The 24968-nt window shown below is 49.2% G+C and overlaps 2 protein-coding genes across 3 annotated transcripts; both read left to right on the top strand.

The window, feature by feature from the left end:
• The first annotated feature begins 466 nt into the window (after positions 1 to 466).
• LOC109770494 (pentatricopeptide repeat-containing protein At2g36730) lies at positions 467 to 2090 on the top strand. The gene has a single exon (XM_020329200.4). The coding sequence runs from the start codon at positions 549 to 551 to the stop codon at positions 2043 to 2045; it is 1497 nt and encodes a 498-aa protein (XP_020184789.1). The 5' UTR covers positions 467 to 548; the 3' UTR covers positions 2046 to 2090.
• Positions 2091 to 4053: 1963 nt separating this feature from the next.
• LOC109770486 (uncharacterized) lies at positions 4054 to 8716 on the top strand. Of its 2 annotated transcripts, none has more exons than XM_020329192.3 (9): positions 4054 to 4288; positions 5326 to 5431; positions 5524 to 5884; positions 6875 to 6946; positions 7032 to 7096; positions 7312 to 7462; positions 7561 to 7638; positions 7731 to 7820; positions 8270 to 8716. In XM_020329192.3, exons 3-9 carry the CDS (start codon positions 5627 to 5629, stop codon positions 8390 to 8392), a joined length of 837 nt encoding a protein of 278 aa, XP_020184781.1. In that variant the 5' UTR covers positions 4054 to 4288; positions 5326 to 5431; positions 5524 to 5626; the 3' UTR covers positions 8393 to 8716. The 2 variants fall into 2 exon arrangements, with proteins under 2 accessions (XP_020184781.1, XP_020184780.1); XM_020329191.4 differs by having other exon boundaries at positions 4055 to 4288; positions 5527 to 5884.
• The last annotated feature ends 16252 nt before the right edge of the window (positions 8717 to 24968 follow it).

Below are 24968 nucleotides of genomic sequence, written 5' to 3' on the forward strand. Positions count from 1 at the left end.
CCCGCTCAGCTACCTCGCCTCCATACTGCTGCAGCCAGATACGACGAGCTGCTCCCGCAGCCGATTTGCAAGAAAGTGCTAGGCCTCTCATCGATGACGCCAGACTCCCCGTCCTATCATGTCGTCGTCTATGGCACGCTTCCTCCCACCCACCGGCGACCACCGCGTCTGCCTATTCCTGCACGAGGACGCGATGCCCCCAGAGTTAGTCGTGACCGCTTCGATTATGTTCCTCGACTTGCCAGCCGACCTCGTTGACGTGGACATTGCCGCCGCTGGCAGGATCTTGCTCGAGTGGCAACGAGAGTGGACCGGCAGCGGAGGTGCTCTCCTGGAGTGGCCGAAGTGGTCGTCGGTTTGCAACAGGGATCGAGTTGCGGTCCAGCCTTCTGAAACAGTGTCGAGTTGCTAGAAAATGGAGTAGGTGGAGTTTATGGACCGACCACTGGGGCATTTCACTCCAGCCCAGCCCAGCCCAGCCCAACAAAACCAGCCGCGGTCTACCTGCGCAAACGGCGTGACGGCGCCGAGCACGAGCACTCCATGGCATGGCCACTTCCCTGTTCGCTCTCATCGCCGCCGCCGCCACCGTGCAGCAAATACGGCAGCTCCACGCCAACCTCCTCACTTCAGGCCGCCTCCCCTCCCTCGGTCCTATCCTCCTCCGCCGCCTCATTTCCCTGCCCTCTCCCCACCTCCACCTCGCGCAGCGCCTCCTCCTGTCCCTCCCCTCTCCGCCCCTCGCGCTCTTCAACCTCCTCCTTCCCCCACTCGCCTCCTCGCCCGATCCCGCCGCAGCGACCCGCCTCTTCGTCCACCTCCGCCGCAGCGGCCTACGCCCTGACGCGCACACGCTCCCGCACGTTCTCAAGGCCCTCGCGCGCCTCGCGCCGGGATCCCTTCCACTCGCCGCCTCCACCCACGCGGAGGCCGTCAAGGACGGCTTAGACTGCGCCGTGGTGTACGTACGGAACGCCCTAATGGCCGCCTACTCGGCCTGTGGCCAGCCGGCGCGCGCCATGCAGGTGTTCGACGAAATGCCGCGCCGGACCGTGGTGTCCTGGAACACGGCGCTCACTTCCTGCGTGGACAACGACTGCCACGACCGGTGCGTTGGCCTGTTCTCTGCGATGGTAGAAGCCGGCTTCGAGCCCGACCAGACCACGCTCGTGTGCATGATGTCCGCCGCCGCTGAGCTTGACAACTTGCCGCTCTGCAAGTGGGCGCATGGGCAGGTCGTCGCCCGGCGGCTGGACATGACGCTTCAGCTTGGCACGGCGGCAGTGAACATGTATGCGAAGTGTGGCTTGATAAGTTATGCCTGGCGCTTGTTTGAGAGGATGCCTGCGCGGAATGTCTGGACCTGGAGCGCAATGATCCAGGGGTTTGCACATAATGGATTAGCCGGGGAAGCGCTCAAGCTGTTCGAAAGGATGAGGGGTGCTTCAGTTGCGCCCAATTATGTCACATTTCTCGGGCTGCTCTGCGCATGTAGCCATGCTGGGCTGGTCGACGAGGGACGTCAGTTTTTCCATGAAATGCGGCATGTATACAAGATCGAGCCAATGATGAAACACTACAGCGCCATGGTTGATGTCCTAGGGCGTAACGGTCGCCTCCAGGAAGCTTATGACTTTGTTATGGACATGCCTCTCGAGGCTGACCCAGTTGTATGGAGGACATTGTTGGGCGCCTGCCAGATGCACAGCTCCAAGGACTGCATTGACATTGTCAGCAAGGTGCAGGAGAGATTGCTTGAGTTGGAGCCCAAGAGAAGCGGGAACTATGTGATGGTCGCAAACATCTACTGCGATGTTGGATCGTGGGACGAGGCGGCGAAGGCGAGGAGGGTGATGAGGGAAGGGGGGATGAAGAAGATGGCAGGTGAGAGCTGCATCGAGGTTGGGGGGCTGGTGCATCGCTTTATCGCTGGGGATGATTCTTGCCCAGAATATGATCGGGCTTGTAGCCTTGTCCATGAATTGAATCTCAACATGAGAAAATTTGAACTTATTGACGGGAATTCGCTTATTGATGCTGAATGATTACATAGTTTGCATTCTTTACCTGATGATACGTTTCCATCTGTTGATTGTGCCGTGTCTAACCATTGATGAAATGAAATTGCTTTGCGTCCAACATTTTCAGTAGAATCTCAGTACAATAATACAATCATGTGTACTCGTGTAGGATATTGGTCTGGTCATTCCATCGGAGGGTGATGGAATAGTGTAGTACGAAAATTCCTCGAATGCACAGTAATCTCTTGATGCAATTATGCTGATAACTGAACAACCAAGTTTTATTTAATTTTCTGGAATTTCCCCTCAAAACAGAAACTTACCCAAATTTCTTATTTCTAAACTTAAATGGACACTGTTAAGTCAAGGTAGCCAATGAACGTGCATAAATTGTGTATCTTAATTATCGGAGACTCCACATCCCACATCAACAATCTGATCACCAACAATGGCCAGAGTTGGGGAGATTATCTGTTTATCTGGATCTCCTTGGCAGCAGTACTGTTTGTGAGAAAAGAAACTATGTGGGATTTATTTTTAACCATCTTCAACGGATGTCACTCTTGCAAAATGATTGCCGGGTAAAGAAAAAATCAGATAAGAACTCATTGAAGAAAACACATGGACAGCTTGAGGTAAAAAACTGAAGGAATAAGAAAAATGTAGGTTTACAATATCATGTTCACTTGAATTTGACATGATCGATTGATCTGAAATTTGTTTGGCTGTATCGTCGGGGAAAAAATTTGTTCAAATATTTCTGACTCAAATTGGGGGGGGGGGGGGGGGGGGGGGGTAATGTTTCCAAATATAGTATGAAGAATCCTCAAGAAAAATTTGTGTACAATTCAATTATACAAATCAAACAATTTGCATAAAATAATTTTAATCCTTTAATTGTGATTACTTTAGAGAATTAGGAAGTTACAATAATTATATCTTTCTTATCTTTATTACTCCCTCTGTCCCATAATATAAGAACGTTTTTGACACTAGTCAAAAACGTTCTTATATTATGGATCGGAGGGAGTATTTTTTTGCGAGGTCTTATATTATTTATTATATTCATAAGAAAGCTACAGTTATTTTCACGCAGGGCTCAAATGGCCATAAGAAAGCTACAATATACTAGCTTTCTTATATTTCGTTTACTCCACATGTGTTTTTTCCCCCTGATTTATCAAAACATAGAAACACGATTTTCACTGAAGTTTTTAGAAAGTGATTTCACACGGGCCTAGGTTCTGTTGAGCAATTTCTCTCAATTTGTAAACCAAACTTGTGATTGGATGGTTAGGAGAACAGTGGTATCCCAGCCCACCAGAGTTCAAGTTCTAGACGTGACATTGGTGCTTGCATTATTTCTGAATTTATTTTAGGCCTTCTGGCAATGTGCGTTCAGTCGGAGTAGACGTTCCCGTCGACTACGAAGTCCTATGTGGCGATTTAGTCAATCTCAAGATGATGTGCCGGCTCCGTTTCTCGAAGCTGCTCATAGGGGCAGGGAGTGCGTGCGTTCATATATGTGAGTGTATACTCGTGTATGTGAGCGACTTCGATTGTGCTGTGTTGAAAAAGGTCCCTCAAAATTTTTTTTGAACGGAAAAAAGTCCCTCAATTTGATGTATTTTCACATTAAAGAACGGCGTCGCACCGACAAAATAATCCTAACGAATGTACATTTGAATGGAGACAATCACAAATTCAAACATCATTATTTCCCTTGCAAAAAATAGAACCGTGGCATCCTCATAATAGCATTTTTACCCAAACGTGTCCATGAACCAATGCTATTGCAGGGACGCGCCAAGAAAAGCCTGGGCATGTGGTAAACATGTTGTTCTCTCCCAATATTGGCTCCTACCTCCCAGGGGCTGCCCGCCCCCCCTCGCCATTTACAAGGGAGCGCCGGTGCCTGCCCGGGTGAGCCCCAAACCTACCCAATAAAAATAATTTCTCCCACGCCTTTGCTCTCTTTTCATACCGCATATGAATAATTTTTTCTAGTGTATTTTATTCGTTTCTTGTTGAACGACGCCGCACGGCCAGGGCGCCGTAGGCTGTGGCTGGCTGGCCGCTCTCGCTGGCAGGTAGGGCCGGGCCGAGCGTCGCGCTGTGTGGAAGGCGACCTACCCGCCCGTGGGCCCCGCGGCGCAGCCCCCCGTCGTGATTGCCGGCATATATTGGCAGCGCCCACCGCACGGGGCGAGATCGAGGAGGAGGAGGAGGCCGGAGCCCGCACCAGGCCGCTGGGAGTTCTACCCTCGGTAACGAAATTCCTTCCCCGCATCCATTCCCCCCGATTTTACTCTCTCGAATCGGCTGCTGCGTCGCGTTGCGCTGGGATTCTGGCGTGGGGGGAGGCGAGATTCGGTCTCGCGGTCTCCCCGTAGCCGCGTTAATTCGCGCGGGATCGGTCGTCGGCGCGGGCATTTCGTGGCGGGGAGAGGTGAATTCGGGCGGAGGTTTCGGCGAATTCGACGCGATAGCGGTCGATTGTGGCGCTGGGGCTCCGCGATTGGGGATTCGGAGTCTGTCGGTGCGTTTCGCTTCGCTCGAATCCGTGCTTGGGTCTGATGGTTTAGGCGACATTTCGCTGTCTAAAGGGCAAAAGGCGTTCGAGGGAACTGATTCCGTCGCTGCAATTTTGATTGGGGGCGCGCGCTCTGCTCTACGCAGTTGGTATAGATGAGTATTACTGCATTAGATAGTGTTTCCTTGGGAGACATGATTATTGGTGTGTTAGTCTTTTCATCCCTTGTCTTGCATACTGTAAGATTGAGGACGGTGGTGGGAGCATCCTCAAGTTCTCATCAACCCAGATTGAGCGAAACAACATTGTCTTGCATTCCGCCGTTTTAAATGGCACTTTTCATCTGTTTTTAGCCATAGTAATTTGATAGGCTTCAAGCTGATTTTCATTGGCACAAGCGGTGCATATGATACATTTGTATAATTGTTGTGCTAGGAATGTGGTTCTGTGATTAGAATTTGGGAGGATTGAAATGCTATGCTTTTAATTTCTTTTGCTATTATCCATTATTTTACTAGTTTGGTTTCCACTGCCTATGATTTATATGTGAGGCCATCTTGAAGTGCCAATCTTTGTGGAACATGTGTATATCTTCAAAATGTTGGGATGGACACTGCTATTTGGAGAACAAAGTTGTTTTGCATATAGTAAGCGGTTTAAAGTGTTTGTGGAAAGTAGAAACATTATTTATAAACTCGCCGATTGCTTCATTTTGAGTCTTGTTGTAAGTCAATAGTTCCTGTTGTTACTGAAAGCATAACTTTCGTGCAGAAAGGTGGACCTCGAATATTTGGTGCCTCTTATCTCTCACCAAGGACGCTGGTCCCTCATTGTGGAAATAGGAAAATTTCTTCATCCGCTTCATAATTGTTGAATTGTAGGTTTTCAGCTGTTACATGCCTATTCTTTTGTGACTGTTTTTTATAAGAAATCATGTCATTTGTTGACTCCTTTTTTTTCTCTTCCTAGCAGGACGCTAAGATTTATTTAGCAATCAGATTCCGGACTCTGAGCAGATCTAACAGGATCTTTAAAAGAGTTCTTTTGTTTGAAAATTTGTTACTTAGTAGAAATGGTGAAGGATCATCTAATGCTCAATGTTGATCGCCTAATGGTGCCTGAACCCATTGAGATCACTGGAGCACCCAAGAGCTCCTCATCGAGGGACACCACTGCACTGCCCATTACAGGGCATTCCTTTTTTGCAGTTGGAGACAGCATGGTTCCTGAAGAAGAACCTCTTCTGCAGATTACGGAGTGCCGTATTTGTCAGGAGGAAGATGACATTAAGAACCTGGAGAGCCCCTGTGCTTGCACCGGCAGTGTTAAGGTTCACATCATTCAATAAACTCTGGTTTTTGTTACTTGAAGTTTTTATTGTTATTAATTCACATTTGATCAATTTATCTGGAAGCATATGTGATTTGACAAGATTAACTTGTCGCACCAGTGTTTACCTATATGTCTATCTGGTATGCTCCTTAGAGCATTTGTTTGGTTAGGGAGTTTATATGTGGTTCTCTGTTAGTCAATCTGGCCTTCTTATTTGTTTGATTAGGGGTCAACACTATCCTTTAAATGTCGGCTATTACTTGGGACACTGATTTGATTAACTTTCCAAAGACATTTGAAAAAAAAACTCCAAAATATTGTGCTCATGTTACCACCACAAGCAGCATAATTCTCATAACATTTCAGTTATCTCATTGTTTGCAGCTTTATCAATTTAGCAGGTACTAAGTATATCTTGTTAAACAAGAACTGACTAAAAAATCATTGTTTTTCCTATCTCAGAGCTTAGTTCATTGCGTAGTTATATTGTTGTACTGTTTATCCTTCATGACATAGTTCTCTTGGCGTCCATATTTTGTTGAATATTCCTCTTGGTGTTCTCTAACCATCATGCTTTGGAGCATATTCATTTGATGTGCGTATGGACCAGTTAAGATAGACAATAGGCAATTTGCAAATGTGATTCATCCTGGATTGATATGTCACGATTCTTTGAAATCTGAACGAGATTGGATGTTTCTACTTAGTAGTGCTCTATTCTTTGTGATCTCCCTCCCAGTAAATCATACATTTTTCTTATATTTGTACCTGAAAAGTGGAATCAAGCTTTCTCTCTGTTCCATCTGTGTCCACGCCAGTCCTTATGTCCTTAGCTGAATAGATCTCCAAGTTGATTCTTGTTGGCTTGTTGCCATGCTTTTCCAATATGTTTATGAAGCTAATTTTCTTTATCTTTTTTATATGAAATTTGGGTCTCTCCCTAGGTAAAGTGCATGGATAATGTTCTGACATATTTTATTTTGTGCAGTATGCGCACAGGGCTTGTGTACAAAGATGGTGCAATGAGAAAGGAGATGTCACATGTGAAATCTGCCATGAGGTGAATTTATTTTTAGATGTTTTATAAAGTATGCGCCTCCCCCAGATACGACCCTGAACTGTTGTTGGAAATTACCTTACTGCAGCCGTATGAACATGGGTACACTGCACCTCCCAGGCCCCATCCTGATGAAACTACCATCGATATAAGGCATGTCATAATTTTGTATCATTCAAGACATAGATATTTGATTCTACTTCATAAGTTATTTTATTCTGTATGTCTGGTGTCATGTTTATGTATACTCCCTCTGATCCAAAATAAGTGTCGTGGTTTTACTAGAAATTTGAACTAAAACCGACACTTATTTTGGATCGGAGGGAGTAGTATTCAATTGTTGTTTACTCCTTTTTTGCTGTGTGCAGTGGTGGCTGGACCATTACTGGTACAGCATTTGACTTGCGTGATCCTAGGATCTTGGCAGTAGCACAAAACCACATTATGGAAGCTGAATATGATGATTATTCAGCCACGAATGCCAGCACTGCTGCCTTTTGCCGGTCTGCTGCTCTTGTCGTGAGTTCCTGCACTGCAGTCTGCAGATTTATTTACCTTTATTGAACATGTAACAGAATGTTTGTTGCCTACTTATTTACGTTTTCCCCTGTGTTCAGTTAATGGCTCTCCTACTACTGAGGCATGCATTGACTCTAACTGATGAAGACGATGATGACACTTCAGCAATGTTTTCAGTAAGCGAAATACTCTTTTTAAGACATGCCATAGGCACCATCTCTCCGCACATTATCATCAGTATTCATATCTGTGGTTCATTATTTGGCAGCTTTTCTTACTGCGTGCGGCTGGTTTTCTTCTCCCATTCTATATAATGGCTTGGGCAATTAGTATATTGCAGCGTCGCAGACATCGACAGGTTAGTACATCAGCGCAATCATATGCATCTTTCTTCTTTGCTGCTTCTACATTTGTTTGGAACATCTCATAATTGCTGCATTGCCATGTTCCTTGAGCTCTGATTTCAGTTAGACCTGCTTTGTTATCCTATATGAGTTGTTTGAAGTTGAGTTACCAAATCTCGTCTTTCTTATTTGATGTGTGCCTTGTCAAAGAAGTGATGAACATAGTTATGACATTGATGTCTGAGTAATGAATCTCGTCAACACTGTAAAAGGATTTCAGTGGCTGTACTCATTTTCTTTGCATTCAACTACTTTGGGAGCTGTTTAGATTATAAAAAGACATCAACTTCGAAATGCTCTAATCAAAGCAGTATGCAAGGGATCTTCCGACAAATCATAATTCGTGTTTGAGCCTTTTGTAACCACTAACTTGCTCGGTGTTTTGTACGGTACTTATGTTCAGGAGGCAGCTGCGTTGGCAGCAACTGAGGTGGCATTCATCCTTCAGTCTGGACAAGGAAGAGGAGTGCATTTCACCATAGCACCAGATTCTCCTGCCACGCCCCAGCACGAACCACAACCTTGAAGATGTCCGCCAAAGAGCGACCGGCTGGCGGCTGCGGCGACATCGGATTGCTGGCTTGCGCGAATCACCAAAGGAGTTATGGTTTGCTGCCACTGCAGAGCCATGTTATTTACGTACTTTACGTCATTGCCCTGAGTGTAACGTTCTGAGACGTGTCCCAGTTTGTGCTTCCGGATTCTGTTAGGGTTGGCGTTGGCCAGGGAGTCTCGGTGAGTGGTGTGTATAAAGTAAGAAAGCCATTTGGACCGTGCATGTCGGTCCCAACTGTTAACTTAAAAATATAGCCGACAGACGGCTTTTCTGAAGGCCACTGTTTTACCTGTAGTCTTCACATGCTTGTTGTTTTTTACAAGAAAAATATGTGCTCTTGCTAGAATTGTGTTATTAGTGTCCTGAGTAACATGATGGTAGTGCTTCTGCGCATGATCTCGGCTCCTCAACTGCAAAATCTAGCGGCGCATGATCTCATTGCTAGGGTAGTGCTAGGGTAGACAGTGTTAGTGGGTCTGGACGGTGCGTAGAGCAACTTCAACGGGCCGACCCAAATGATGCTTTTGTCCGTCTTTTATCCGTTTGGGTTGGCCGCCAGTCCGGCGTCCGCCTTTTTTTAGATTTGGGTCGGCAGTGTCTTAACGCGCCGACCCATTTCATGACCGCGCGCGCTTTAGATCATGCCAGCGGCCATGTCGTTGCCCTGGTTTTGACGCTCCAGCGCGCGGGAAAGGTTCGCGTGCGTGGGGGAAAATCGGCCTAGCGCGCGGGTAAGGTTCGCGCGCTTGTTTTGGCGCGTCGCGGCCGGCGCTCGTTACAAGAAGGTACTCCCTCCACACTCCCGCCGCCCACTCGTCTTGCCCCCTCTCACTAGCCTCGCCGCCTCTGCGCCGCTTGGGTGCTCGGATTTTCGCGGAGTCCGCGAGCGCCGCTCCGGCGCCTTCTCCTCCGAGATCTGGTTTGGCGAGAAACGCCTCATCCTCGGCACCTTAAACACTGCAGAAGAGGCGGCCCGCGCGCACGACGTGGCGGCGTGGCGCCTCTTGAGGCCTCGTCGGGAGATGAATTTTCCCGATGCGTCGAGCCAGCGGGCGCAGGATCTCGCGCCTCTCCCGCGGCTTTTCACCGACGAGGATCGTCGTGTCCACCGGAGGCGGCAGCGTCGCCTCGCCATCGCCGAGATGGACGTGGAAGCCATGGTGGTGTGGTGCGAACGCTTCCTGCAGGACATCGTTGACGAGCGCCAGTTCTACAAGCAAAGGAGGACGGAGAGGGAGGCGAGGAGGACGGAGCGAGCCGCCTATCGGGAGGACAAGCGTGCGCGGAAGCAGGCCGCTCAATTGAAACTGAAGCTACGAGAAACGTCGGGTTGGGACTTCAAGGACGAGCGGTATGCTGACGCCTACATTCAGACGTCGGAGGAGGACATTGCCGAGTCGGAGTCGGAAAGCGACGAGTAGTTGATCTTTTCTTTTATCTGTGTACGCTAGAACTATCTATGTATCCTTTTTCTATCGGAAAAAATGGCCGGCGGCGTCGGCGACAAAGCAGGCGGGCGAGGGTGTGCTGTTGAATGTGGAGAGGCCAATGTGCCACCGACCAGCGGGCCCGGGAAGGAGAGAGGGCGAGCGCGTGCGCGTCCGTCATGTGTCCGCGCGGATGCAAATCCGGCTCAAAATGGGCCGGAAATGGGTCGGCAGGCGGACGAAAGCGGACGCGCGTCCGTTTGGGTCGGCGCGCTGGGCCGACTTTTCTGTCTGCGCCGACCCAAACGGACGGCGGCGGACGAAATGGATCAGCTCATTGGAGTTGCTCTTATACTCTCCCGAAATGAAATTTTTGCGACCCCCATGCAACTGGGCCATGTGTTGCCGGCACTTATGTGGTGACACTCCTGTGACGTTAGTGACCGTATTTTGGGTATTCCTGAGCAGGGGCGGAGCTTGACAAGAATGCATGTGGGGGGTTTAACCACTGCAATAAACTAGAACGGGTAGCCTGAAGGCAAAATAATATTCATATTACCTATATTGGTGGCAAATTACATATATAGTAGTTCAAAAAAGAACTAGATCAAAACATACATCTCGGGCGTCTTTGGTTGCCTGCATATGGCCCAGCCTGGCCCGCGCGGGAAGAAATTGGCCCGTTTGGTTGCCTGCGTTTACTGTGCGGCCCGCATAGCATGAAACTTAAAGCACCTCCAGGCCAGGCCCAGGGGAAACGCCCGAATCGGCAATAGCTCGCGAGCCTGGCTCGGGCGACGCAGGGGAGGGCGACGCGCTTCTCTCCTCGTGCGACCAGGGAGATGGCGTGAGCTCGCCCGCGTCGCCAAAAAATCGGCGGGAGGATTTCGGCTCACCTCCCGCTGAGTCCGCCCCTATTTAGCCCCCTCCCTCACCGCCCTAACTCCCACCACCATTCTCCCTCCCTTCGAGCTTTCTCGCCGATGCGCATCGGCACCGACGAGCAGGTAAGCGGCGCATCTTCATCTGCCGGCGGTCCACGGCGTCGGCGGTCCTTCACCGGCCGGCGGTGATCTTCTACGACCGTTCCCCCTCGTTCTCGAGCTGCAGCCATGGCCTTTGTGAGTTCAATCCCCCTTTCTCTCTGTTCCTTCTAGCTAGATCTGAGCTGCAGCTAGGGTTTGATGTAGATGCATGGTTGATTAGTGCTCTTATCTGTGAGCTCATATGGTTGATTGCTATGCCGCGGTTGCAATTTGTGGTAGGGTTAGATGTTCAAGCATGTGGTAGGCTAGATTAGTAGTAGAGTTTGAAGTTGAACCTTGTGCTTGTGTTGATTTGTGCTTAGATCTGTGATTTGTAGCATGTTGTTTGTTGTAGATGTTTGTTCCTGCTCATAGATTGTCCGATATGCTTAGTATGATAGCGATGAACCATGTGCTTAGTATGATAGTGATGAAGCATGTGCTTGGTATGATAGTGATGAAACATGTACATGTATGCTCCTGCCTTCATGGATTGTCCGGTATGTTGTGTGCTATGCTTACTGTCAATCTGTGCTACAATTGTAGGACACGACCACACAGGCGCAAGATCTTAGTCAGGCCCTTGTCCTGTCCGATAGCCAGTTTCCTCCATCGTTTGTCGAGAACTCGCAGCCTATGTCTGAGATGGCACCTGATTCAGAGGTGTTCGCGTCTGATTCTGTCTATGTGCCAGTAGTGCTTGTTGAGCAAACTCCTCCTACTGCTGCTGCTGCTGCTGCCGTTGCCGCTGCACTCAAGGTAGCAACAGCAAAGGCAAAGAAGGATGGTAGGTCGAACAACATGAAGTGGTAGCCGTTTATGTCCACGTTCGTGTTGAACAAGATGTGTGAGCTCATCTCTAGTGGAGTTAGGACTGACAAGGGCTTCAAGGAGGTGCACTTGAACACTGTTGCGAAGCAGGTGTTCGAGTTCTGTGGGCAGGAGGTGTCCGCCACCCAGGTGTACAACCACCTGAGAAAGTGGAGAGGTCGATGGATCCAAGTGTTCAAGCTGAGAGATCTTAGCGGCGCCTCATGGGATGAGAACACTTGCTCCATAGTTCTGGAGGCAGAGCACTACACCGGCCATGTCGCAGTTAGCTCACAACGCTCTTCCTTTTCATACTGTCCACCATTGCCTACTCCTAATCACAACTAACAACACTTGTGTTTCATTCTTAGGACCACCCAAGGGACGCTGAGTTCCTCAACACACCCATAAGAACTACAGCCATATGCAACACATTTTCTCCTTCGGGCTGGCAACTAGGAAGCATGCCATGGGCTCGGGGGAGCCTCTTGGTTCTCCCATGCCAGACTTCCCTGGGACCCTGGACGTCGAGGTCCTTGATGGCCCTGACAAGCCCTTTGAGAAGCCATTCGACAAGCCCTTTGACCCCGTCCATGATAGGAAGAGGAAGAGAGGAGGTCTGATGGAGAAGGAGATCAATGTCTTTTGCAGCATGACTAAGGCGGTGAAGAAGGTGGCAACAACCATCAGGGAGTGCAAGCCCCTCGATGTCCACCCTGACCTATATGGCGTTGTCATGACCCAGGGTGGCTTCAGCGATGAGGCTCTCATGGCAGCTCTCAGCCACCTGCTTGACAACAAGGCCCAGGGTGTTGGGTTCGTTGCCATGGCAGACGCTCATAGGGTGCTGTGGCTCAGGAGCTGGCTGGGAAAGCACTACTACTAGAGTAGTGCTGCCTGTGAGCGTGCATGATCCCCGACGGCGATGGCGATGGCGACGATGATGACGATGACGATGACAACGTACATTTTGTGTAGCCAGGGCTGGAAAACTATTTGATGGTCTGTATATTTTGGTGAGGTGGTACATACTAACCCCTCATGATGATGGTGAACTTGCGGTGGTAGGACGACACCCGCTTTTGGGTGTGGTGGTAGGATAACACCATGGTAGTGCTCGGTAGAACTTGCTATGCCGTATGATCATGCATGCTTTACTTCTTCTCTTCTGCACCATTGTTGTTTGTGTGCTACTTTGCTTGCTACTTGTGTGCTCCATTGATTTGCTGCCTCAACTCTTGCTCTTGTGCATTGCTAGGGAAAGTGGTATGACGTGTTCATCGGTAAGGCTCCAGGGGTTTACAGTTCATGGGAAGAAGCCAGTGCACAAGTGGCATCATATAGCAACAACAGCCATAGAGGGTTCAAGACTAGGCAGGCAGCAGAACAAGCTTACTCCAACTGGGTGCGAAAGCACGGAGGCAACAGTGTTGACAGTGGCAAGGTTGGAGGTGTCAAAGTGGAAGGTGCTAAGGTGGATCGTCAGTTTGGGCTGAAGCTGAAGAACTTCATCATCTTCGCTCAGTTCATCGCCATTGTTGTGTTGTGGTGTTGGTGTGCTAGGTGTGATCATTGTGGGTAAGCTCACTGATACGTCCATTTTGCATCATGCTTTTATATCGATATTTATTGCATTATGGGCTGTTATTATACATTATGTCACAATACTAATGCCTACTATCTCTTATTTTACAAGGTTTACATGAAGAGGGAGAATGCCGGCAGCTGGAATTCTGGGCTGGAAAAGGAGCAAATATTAGAGACCTATTCTGCACAACTCCAAAGGTCATGAAACTCCACAGAAGTCATTTTTGGAATTAATAAAAATACTAAGCGAAGAAAGTACCAGAGGGGGGCCACCCACCATCCATGAGGGTGGGGGGCGCGCCCCCTGCCTTGTGGGCCCCCTGGCAGGCCTCCGGTGTCCATCTTCTGCTATATAAAGTCTTTTACCCTGAAAAAATCATAAGCAAGCTTTCGAGAAGAAACACCGCCGCCATGAGGCGGAACCAATCTAGGGCTCCGACGGAGCTGTTCTACGGGGAAACATCCCTTCGGGAGGGGGAAATCATCGCCATCGTCATCACCAATGATCCTCTCATCAGGAGGGGGTCAATCTCCATCAACATCTTCACCAGCACCATCTCATCTAAAACCCTAGTTCATCTCTTGTATCCAATCTTTGTCTCAAAACCTCAGATTGGTACCTGTGGGTTGCTAGTAGTGTTGATTACTCCTTGTAGTTGATGCTAGTTGGTTTATTTGGTGGAAGATCATATGTTCAGATCTTTTATGCATATTAATACCACTCTCATTATGAACATGAATATGATTTGTGAGTATTTACATTTGTTCCTGAGGACATGGGAGAAGTCTTGCTATAAGTAGTCATGTGAATTTGCTATTCGTTCGATATTTTGATGAGATGTATGTTGCCTTTCCTCTAGTGGTGTTATGTGAATGTCGACTACATGACACTTCACCATTGTTTGGGCCTAGAGGAAGGCATTGGGAAGTAATAAGTAGATGATGGGTTGCTAGAGTGACAGAAGCTTAAACCCTAGTTTATGAGTTGCTTCATAAGGGGCTGATTTGGATCCATATGTTTCATGCTATGGTTAGGTTTACCTTAATACTTCTTTTGTAGTTGCGGATGCTTGCAATAGAGGTTAATCATAAGTGGGATGCTTGTCCAAGGAAGGATAACACCCAAGCACCAGTCCACCCACATACCAAATTATCAAAGTATCGAACGCGAATCATATGAGCGTGATGAAAACTAGCTTGACGATAATTCCCATGTGTCCTCGGGAGCGCTTTTCTCTATATAAGAGTTTGTCCAGGCTTGTCCTTTGCTACAAAAAGGATTGCGCCATCTTGCTGCACCTTATTTACTTTCATTACTTGTCACCCGTTACAAATTACCTTATCACAAAACTATCTATCACCGATAATTTCAGTGCTTGCAGAGAATACCTTACTGAAAACCGCTTGTCATTTCCTTCTGCTCCTCGTTGGGTTCGACACTCTTACTTATCGAAAGGACTATGTTAGATCCCCTACACTTGTGGGTCATCACTCACCAACTAGGGTACAAGGTAAGCACACCATGTACGCCGTATGCAACCAAATGCCGTGTTCATGTGCCGCTTGGGCCAATGCAGGTAACCAAACAAAGTGCACTTACGTATTACCTAATGTAGGGACCCTAGATGCAGACAACCAAATAACTTGCAGATGACACATTTGGGGCTGTTTTTGCTCAACCAGACTGGGTTGAGAAGTGTATGCAATGCAGCTACTGTTCAAAACTTGAACCAAACACGCCCCTTGTCTACTTGCTTACATATATCACTGAACCCTTGAAACTTCAACGAGTCACTACCAAACCATGGAGGTACTACTGCCCATCAGCTTTTCATTCTCCTTTTTAGTCCCAATTCAAGTAACTAGGGGCGTGTTTGGTTGCCGTACGCTACAGTGCCCGCATTGCATACACTTCTCCACCCAACCTGTCTATGCAAATGCAGCCTCAAATGCACCATTTGCATGTTGTTTGGTTGCCTGCATGGCCTCTTACCTGCATGGGCAGAACCACACTGTCTGGTGTTTGGTTGCCTGCATGTTAGTGGACAAACCCAAGGCATGGTGTTTGGTTGTATGCAACACATGGTGTGTGGTAACCTCTTTGGCTAGTTGGTGAGGTTACCACCACACTTCGGCAGCACACATCATAAGCACAACAGAGTATAAACAGAGCATCAACTAGCATAATTCAGATATAAGCAGTACCACACTTCATAACAGTTCAACTCATAAACTATAAACATGTTCAAAGCAGACTCGATAGTACGTTGGAAAGAGGTGGCTGATGACGGGAAAATGGCGGGTGTGAAAACACGCGTCCACGTTGAAAGAACATGCGGTGCCCCCATGTTTGGTTTTGGTAATTGATGACAATCTCTATGGACTAATGGTTGCCTTGAGTTATATTTGAAGGATTTGTCCATAGGCATTTCTTGAAGTCCATGTGTTGGTTTCAAGGAGTTTATGTGGTGACCAAGGTGTTATTAAGGAATTATCCAAAGATTGGTCATGTGAGAGTTGAGCTTATTGCAAGCATGTCTTGAAGAAGAAGATTGTGTGATCATTCATGTTTACCTTCAAGACATCATCCAAATGAAGAGAGTTGGAAAGAGTCAAGGTTGATCAAGACTAAGTCAAGAGTGAATCAAGTTGATCAACACACAAAGCGCACAAGATGTACCGAGAGGGATCAAGCGATCCCATGGTGTGGTGAGCATTGTCAATTACGCTTTGTGTACTAACCCATGATCTTCGTGAGAGTTCTTTGTGGGGTTAGGTTGCGGTGTGCAAGTTCAAGTGAAGCATCATGAAGAGATCAAATGCTTGAAGCTTGCCGTCCATTGTGGTGACAATGGACTTGTGAAGATGTTGCGGTGTGCAAGTTCAAGTGAAGCATCATGAAGAGATCAAATGCTTGAAGCTTGCCGTCCATTGTGGTGACAATGGACTTGTGAAGATGTGTGGAAGAGTGGCTCACCCATAGTGGAGCATGGGGGAGCAATCAACTAGTCTTCATCGAGCCAACGCAACCAAGAAAGGTGGTCCAACTTGAGGGAGTCAAGATCGTCATCATCTAGCTCAAGTGGACCATGTGCAAGGCAAAGGTTTGCTCTTGATAGGTTTTTTATTTTACCGGTCTCATGATGGTAGGTGGGAGACCGGGTTATAGGATCGATTGCCGTACTATCAAGGGGGGCTCTCGATGAGTAGCTTGATCGTATCGTTCATAGAGAGCTCAAACCATTGCATCCTTGCATCATCTTTATTGGTTCTTGTTTGGTTCTTCTCTTTGTGAGTTTTGGAGCTTATGGTCATCTTGATGACAAGCTCGAGTTCATCGAAAACGGAGTTCACTCGCATCTTCTATGATGTTTTCGATGTTGGAGGTTATGCCGGTTCTTCTCGGTTGGAGGTTTCACTCCTCTATTTGTTGGCATACCTCCCCTGCCTCTTCTTACTATGACCGGTTGGAGGTTTCACTTCTCGGTTGGAGGTTTCACTCTTCTCGGTTGGAGGTTATGCCGGTTTTCGATGTTGGAGGTTATGTCGTTGTTTTGATGCTACTCGTCTTCCTCTATCCAACAAGCTTGAGTTTGCTCAATTCGGAGCTCATATGCAGAAGTTATGGCAGTTTTGGTTTCCTAGCGGTAGTACCGCGGGCCGGAGCGGTAGTACCGCTTGGGTGCTACAAGCGGTAGTACCGCTCCCGAGCGGTAGTACCGCTGGTAGCCCCCAGCCGTAGTACCGCTACGGTCTCGTGCTAGTACCGCCTCGATTCGAGGGGTCTTTTTTCGTGTCGGGTTTTACGGTACTAGCCACGGCAGTGGGGGCCGTTATACCGCTCGTATGCGGTAGTACCGCCCTGCCACCGCGGTAGTACCGCTCTGGGCCCAGCGGCAGTACCACGAGGGGGAGCGGTAGTACCGCTTATAGGGGCAAGCGGTAGTACCGCTGGCCAAGCGGTAGTACCGCTCTCTGCGGGGCTGAAGTGGGGGTAACGGTTGGATTGTTCCCCCCACTATATAAGGGGGTCTTCTTCCCCAATGAACCTTATCCTTTGAGCTCGTGTTCTTCCCCCATTGTTGACCTTCTTCGAGCTTGCTAACTCTCAATCCCTCCATGGATTCTTGCTAGTTTTTGAGGGAAAAGAGAGAGGAGATCTAGATCCACATTTCCACCAATCACTTTCTCCTCTATGTGAGGGGAACCCATTGGATCTAGATCTTGGAGTTCTTGGTGTTCTCCTTCTTGTTCTTCCTCTCATTTTCCTCCCTAGCATTAGTTGCTTCGGTGGGATTTGAGAGAGAAGGACTTGGGCACTCCGTGTGCCCTTGCCATTGCATTTGGTGCATCGGTTTGAGTTCTCCACGGTGATACGTGGAAGTTACAAGTTGAGAAGCTTATTACTCTTGGGTGCTTGGTACCCTTGAGCTTGTTCCTCTTGGGTGCTTGGGCGCCCTAGACGGTTGGTGGTGTTCGGAGCTCAATCATTGTGGTGTAAAGCTCCGGGCAAGCGTCGGGGTCTCCAATTAGGTTGTGGAGATCGCCCCGAGCAATTTGACGGGTTCCGGTGACCGCCCCCAAGGGTTGCCAATTTGTACGGGTTCGGTGACCGCCCCCAAGGGTTGCCATTTGTACGGGTTCGGTGACCGCCCTCAAGGGTCCCTTAGTGGAATCACGGCATCTTGCGTTGTGCGAGGGCGTGAGGAGATTACGGTGGCCCTAGTGGCTTCTTGGGGAGCATTGTGCCTCCACACCGCTCCAAACGGAGATTAGCATCCGCAAGGGTGTGAACTTCGGGATACATCATCGTCTCCGCGTGCCTCGGTTATCTCTTACCCGAGCCCTTTACTTATGCACTTTACTTTGTGATAGCCATATTGTTTCTTGTTATATATCTCGCTATCACCTAGTTGTTTATCTTGCTTAGCATAAGTTGTTGGTGCACATAGGTGAGCCTAGTTATTGTAGGTTTTGTGCTTGACAAATTAACCGCTAGGTTTATTCCGCATTTGTTCAAGCCTAAACCGTAATTATTTTAAAGCGCCTATTCACCCCCCCTCTAGGCAACATCCACGATCTTTCACACGTCATTGATACAGAGTGAATAAATTTAAATGCGTAAATAAAATGGAGATCAAACATTGGAGGTACATTATTTCCAGAGCTCTTATATTTACATAAAAGATCTGTTAATTACATCTCCGAAGAGAAAACCCCTGATTAAGAGTTCCAACATATCTATTACATAGAATTGCAACACATGACTACTACAAAATGATAAAGAAAAATCGCTCCTCCTCGCTGTCGTTGACGCCGGTGTGCTCGGGGGAGCATCCTCGATCTTCTTCAAGTTATCACGTGTCTTGTTCATTTATATTTTTACCCTTGTACTATTATGAGTAGTACGTAGAGTACGAGTGCAATGTGTGCTTTTTGCATCGGACACCTAATTTGTGTAGTCGACTTAACCAACATATGCTAGTATGACCATGCGGCTATCTTAATCAACTTTCGGGTCATTTCATTTTAACGAGTGATGAGTCGACTAGCAGAGTATCCACTCAATACATGCATGCTACATCTTTTTTTGATGCATATATGACCATGCATGAGATGATGGTATATGATTTACTCCATGTTAGCCTCTGCGCATGCATGGAAATTTAAGAAAAGGGGGGTTCCAATATCATAACCATCCCATATGTTATCTTGTTTGATTTGATATGTTTGATGATAGCATCTACTAAGCGAATCAGTCTGTTTTTGTTAGGACTAAAGCGAGCTAGATGCAATATCCTTTATTTTTTTATGGGTCACATGCATATACTAAAATAATTTTAATTTTACTTTGGCCAAAATTGCTGTCAACAGTGGCCCGGCCCTACTGCTTGGCGGCGAAGGCTTCGTCGAGCTTCCCGCACTTGTTGACGACCTCAATGCCATCCTCGTCGAAGATGATGACCTTGAGGGTGTCAGGAGTGAGGAGCTTGAACGTCACCACGTAGCCGATCTTGATCTGATGAATGGCTGCGTAGGTGGCCCAACCCTGATCCAGGGTCACCCTGCCATTCATCAGCTTGACCGTCACCTTCCAGGAGCAGCCGGTGTTGTTCCTGAGCTTGAACTCCGTCGGCACCGCGACGAAGTGCTTGGTGAAGTCCAGGGGCATGGGGATGCACTCAAGCTTCGGTGCAAGGATGACCTTGCAGAAGTGAGTTGGGCCATCCTCCTGATGATAATGGCCATAGTTGCAGCGCTTGTTGCTGGGGGCCTCCTCCATGCCCTCGTCGTCGCCACCCTCAGGCGTATTCGGGTCTTCCTCGACGGTGGGCGGCAGCACAACCTCGTCAGGCATTGGGTGAAGGGGATGCTTGCCCTTGTTGTCAAGGGCCGGGAGCACCTCCATGCCCATCTCATTACTTGTAACACCCGGGAATCATGCTACAGTGATCTCCCCTTTAATGATGCCACGTCGTCATGTTTTTAAACTAAATTGCCACTTGATGAAAATCAAAGCCAAATTCCATTTGAAATACAAGTAAAATATTTACTTCTTCTATCATGCAAAATAAAATGTTCAAAGTGTTGCAAATATTCCATAATTAATTATGGTGGTGAGCCAACATTTTTGTAAAGTCTTTAATTGCTCCTAAGTACATTTACCAGTGGCTAAAAAAGTAATTAAATGCCTTTTATAAATTATAAAATATTAAAATAAATTGTTTAGGTGCCAGACTTTTTGTGGCAGTGCTCAAAATTTTCCTAGTATTTGTTTTGTCCAGGTCCACATTTTTTTGCAAAGTCATTTGGTGGCTTATTTAAATACAAATGGAGGCTGTTAAAAGAAAACAAAATAATAGAAAGAAAACTAAAAAAAGAGAGAGCACGTGCCCCCACTGGGCCTCACCCAAGTCGGCCCACCTAACCCCCCGGTCGTCTTCTTCTGTTCACGACCGTGCCCGAACACGGGCGCGTCCCCGCCGAACCACCTCGCCGGCCATGCCGCGGGAGGATAAGGCCTCCACCGAGGCGCCCCTCCCCTAGATATTTTCTTCCCACTCGCCTCACTTCTCCTCGGCGCCCTCCCTCCCAGATCCACCTCTCCCCTCTCCTCTCGCTCGATCCCGAGCTCAGCCGCGCGAGCTCGTCGCCACCGATCGCCGTCAACGTGGCCACCGTCCACGCCACACTTTGCCAACGCGTTCCCGAGCACCGCCGTCATCGACTACATCATATGCTCTGACCAGTGCAAGCCGGGAGCCACTGCAGCGAGCCCGGCAACCTCTTCTTCCCCTACGGCCGTCTTCGCCTTCGTCGCCGATTCGTCGCCGTCGATCTTCCCCGAGCCCACCTGAGCACACCTACAGGACCAACGTGAGCACGCGCCTCTTTCCACTCTCTTCCCCGCGCGTTTCCGGCACCGTAGCTCCTCCTCCCCGTCGTGCCCGAACGCGGCTCCGCCTGACCTCGTCGCCGACGATGCTCCGGCGACCAAATGGCCTCGGCCCCGTGCGCAACTCGCTCGCCACTTCGCCTAGATCCCAACGCACACACGCACGCGACTCGCCGTGCCCCGCAACCCCCTGTTCGCCGCTCACCGGAAACCCACCACCACCCGACTCGCCGTCGGCGACGTTCCCGGCCGTCCCCGGCCACGCCACCACCTCCATTCGACGGGGTGTGGACGGGCCGTTCGAACGGGCCAAACCACAGCCCCGGAGATGCCCTGTGGGCGAAACCCAAAGCTCACCCGCGCCTCGCCGCCGCGGAGAGCTCATCGGCGCAACTCCGGCGCCGGCCACCGACGTGGCACACCTGGGGCCACCCCCTGGGTCACTGCCAGTGGGGCCCCTGGTCCCTTGTTGACCAGTTGACCTGGTCAACTGTGCTGACTGGGCAGGCCCCAGCCACTGACGTGCGGGCCCCACCGCTTTTTCCTCTAACTAAAATGTTTCAATAAATAAAACTAATTAGTTTAGCTAATTAGTCTATGACAGGTGGGGCCTACCTGCTAAATATCTTTGTTTAGTTAGTTTTAAAACTCTGTTAGTTCTCTATCTGTGACATGTGGGTCCCACTGGTCAGGTTTGACCTGGTCGGCCGCTTTGTTGACTGCTGAGGTCATCAAGACATCATGCTGATGTCATATTTCATTTCTGTTAATTTATTTAATTCCAGAAAATGTTTAAACCTTTAGAAATTCATAGTATTTAAACCGTAACTCCGATGAAAATGTTTTCTACATGAAAGTTGCTCAGAAAAATCCAATGAATTCGGATACGCGGTCCGTTTACCTGTCAGATGCCTCTAACTATCTGAACATGGAACATTCCCCCTCCACTCATCTGTTTGACACAGGTCAGGAACCGGGAATACCTTCCCGGTTGAATTCCCACTTCACCTTTATCGTGTAGCCATACGTTAGGTCACACCCCGCACATCATATTGCCACGTTATGCTTTGTGATGCTATGTTTGCTTTATATTTACTGTTTCTTCCCCCTCTTCTATCCAGTAGACCCCGAGACCGATGCTGCCCCTGTGATCGACTACGTCGACGACGACCCCTCCTTGCCAGAGCAACCAGGCAAGCCCCCCCTTTGATCATCCTGATATCGCCCATTCCATTCTCTCATGCGTGCATTAGATTTTGCTATTGTTATTGTTTGCTCCTATTCTGATGCCTAGCCTGCTTTTGTAACCTGCTTATCGTTACCTACCTGCTTATCCTAAACTGCTTAGTATAGGTTGGTTAGTGATCCACCAGTGACCCCCACCTTGTCCTTGTTGCCCCTGCTTCATCATTGAAGACCCGACCAACGGGATCGAAGACCAGGCCCCGGCACCGCACGTCACTTTCCCCTTAGTTGCTCGACACTACTGGGTTACTATCGAGTGTCGAGGGTGAGACCTCTACATCACTTCTGTTGTTAACCCTGTAGTGTAGCTATTCGGTCGTGGTCATCGGGGGTGATTCCGCCTTAACCACTCCCGATACGACTCTGTCGTGCAACCCCTCAAGTGTGAACCTCGGGGGTGGTTCCTCTTACGTTCACCTTGATGATTACATCGAGTGGAATTCACCGGGGGTGATTCCTCGGGTTTTCCCCTTGATGTTTAGACACACGGATACTTGGACTTTACAACTGTTTCTTGGAAAGGCGGGTCGACCCTGAGGGGTACCCGCGAGTGATGTGGAGACGGGTTGACCTGGAGGGTGCCCGCGAGATAATTACGAGGCGTGGCCGGGCATTCCTAGCCCTTGCCGCAAGTCCTCGAGATGGGGCGACGGGGTCACATCTTTCGTGAGTCTCTGCTTGTTACCGCGCGTTCCTAATCCACTACGGTTTGGATATTTGATCCGAGGGGCCTCTGGCCTGATAGCACTAACCATCACGTGGGCATAGTATGGGCGTTCTGCGTCGTATACATCAGCCGAAGCTTAATAGACGTCAGCAACTGAGCAGCGCGCGCCGGGTTGGACTGCGTAAGCACCTGCCTTTTTGAAGGAGGTTGCTAGGTCTGCTCACCGGCCGCGTACGCAACGTGCAGGAGTTCCCGGGGCGATGGCCCATGACCCCTGGGGGCATAGGTTTAGTCCGGCGTGCTGGCCTCTCTATTAAGCCTAGGTCGGGTTGCGGCGTATTGTTTGGCCGAGGCCGGGCATGACCCAGGAAAGTGTGTCCGGCCGGAGTTAATCGAGCGTGGTGGGTAAGTTGGTGCACCCCTGCAGGGAAGAAAACATCTATCGATAGCATGTCCTACGGTAACGGACACTTGGAGTTGTATCCCGATCGATACAACTAGAACTGGATACTTGAGATGAGACATGGATATGAGGTGATAACTGGATAGTATGGCTCTGGGATTGTTTTCTCGCAGGGAGTCGAGAAAGGATCTCTGGCCGAGGTTGATAACAGTACTACTACTTTAGTTATGCTACTCTACTCCCTCCTGTTGCTACAAGATGGTGGTTTCCAGAAGATGCTAGTCTTTGATAGGACTAGGCCTTCTCTCTATTCTGGCATTTCTGCAGCCAGTCCACATATACAGCCTTCCTTTGATAATGTTGCATATGTAGTGTAGATCCTTGCTTGCGAGTACTTTGGATGAGTACTCACGGTTGCTTTGCTCCCCCTTTTCCCCCTTTTCTTCTTCTTTCCGGTTGATGCAACCAGATGACGGAGCCCAGGAGCCAGATGCCACCGTCGATGCCTACTACTACGTGAAGGCCGACGACGACCAGGAGTAGTTAGGAGGCTCCCAGGCAGGAGGCCTTGCCTTTTCGATCGATGTTGCTTTTGTGCTAGCCTTCTTATGGCAAACTTGTCTAACTCATGTCTGTACTCAGATATTGTTGCTTCCGCTGACTCTTGTGTATTCGAGCTTATGTATTCGAGCCCTCGAGGCCCCTGGCTTGTAATATAAAGCTTGTATTATTTTAATTTGTGTCTAGAGTTGTGTTGTGATATCTTCCCGTGAGTCCTTGATCTTGATCGTACACATTTGCGTGTATGATTAGTGTACGATTGAATCGAGGGCGTCACATCACTCTCCTCGATCTGCACACAATTCATGGAGTCAAGCACAACACCGAGTTCATGGCTAATTGAAGAGCATGTAGTTAAAACAACATGACTGTCACTCTTCTCCTCTCCGTCCCTCCTATATTTACTCACCATGCCCACCACTACTTACCAACCCCCTCTTTTCTCTCACTGTCAACCTTCCTCCTCCCCATCGCCATGAGCTCTAGCTCTAGCTCCAACGCCAACCCCTTCCTTTGGGGTATTGGCTGGAGGGCCTTCTTCCTCGGGTGGTCGGCTAGTGACCGCACCAAGTTCGAGAGCACCATGGAGGTGTGCTCGAACTTCGGCTCCATGCCGGACATGCAGAACGAATCTAATGCAGTGCTCATGAAGGCCGCTAAAGAAGAGCTGAAGACGCTGATTCCTGACCTAGCGAAGGGCGCGATGGCAGTTGACATCATTCGCTGGGCCATGAATCAGCCCGTCTCCGACGACGCTAAACAGAGGAAGAAGTGGTGCAAGTAGAAGACCTACTGGGCTCCTAATGACCGCCATGCCGCAGTGTACTGGGAGACGGCTATCGCGCCGCCGGCGGTCATCGCTGGGGAGCCTAAGGAGGAGGAAGAAAAAGCAGTGCACATGCCAGCGAGGGCGCCGGAGCCAGGCCGTCGTACCTGGCAGATCGACCTCAACTTCGCCGAGGACGACGACGACAACCTGCCGGTCCGCACGAGATGAAGAAGAAGGTGAAGGCCAGCGGCTCGACCAGCCGCTCCGCACGCCGGTGACGGCCGCCGCAGTCAGCCGGTTTCCGTTGTGCACCTCCTATCCCCCTATCCCCCAATCCCCCTTCTGCATTCCGATCTTGCATGTATGAACTCGTATGAACTGCTATGAACTAGTATGAAGTACCCCTATGCTTATCTACCTCTATTCCCCATTCCCCTCCGCCGTGGATCGAATCTATCGCCGTGGATCGAATCTAGCGTGCATGTCGAAGAGAGAGAAGTGCTTACCACCATTGATGGAGTCCGGTGGTCTTCTTCCTCTGCTCCGATCCACCGCCGCCGGTGATGGAGTCCGGTGGTCTTCTTCCTCTGCTCCGATCTGCCGCCGCCGGTGAGAGTTGGGAGAGTGGGGAGAGGGAGCGGTGAGGCTAATAACTG

This window comes from Aegilops tauschii, chromosome 5, assembly GCF_002575655.3.
Source record: "Aegilops tauschii subsp. strangulata cultivar AL8/78 chromosome 5, Aet v6.0, whole genome shotgun sequence".
NCBI classification, from domain to species: Eukaryota; Viridiplantae; Streptophyta; class Magnoliopsida; order Poales; family Poaceae; genus Aegilops; species Aegilops tauschii.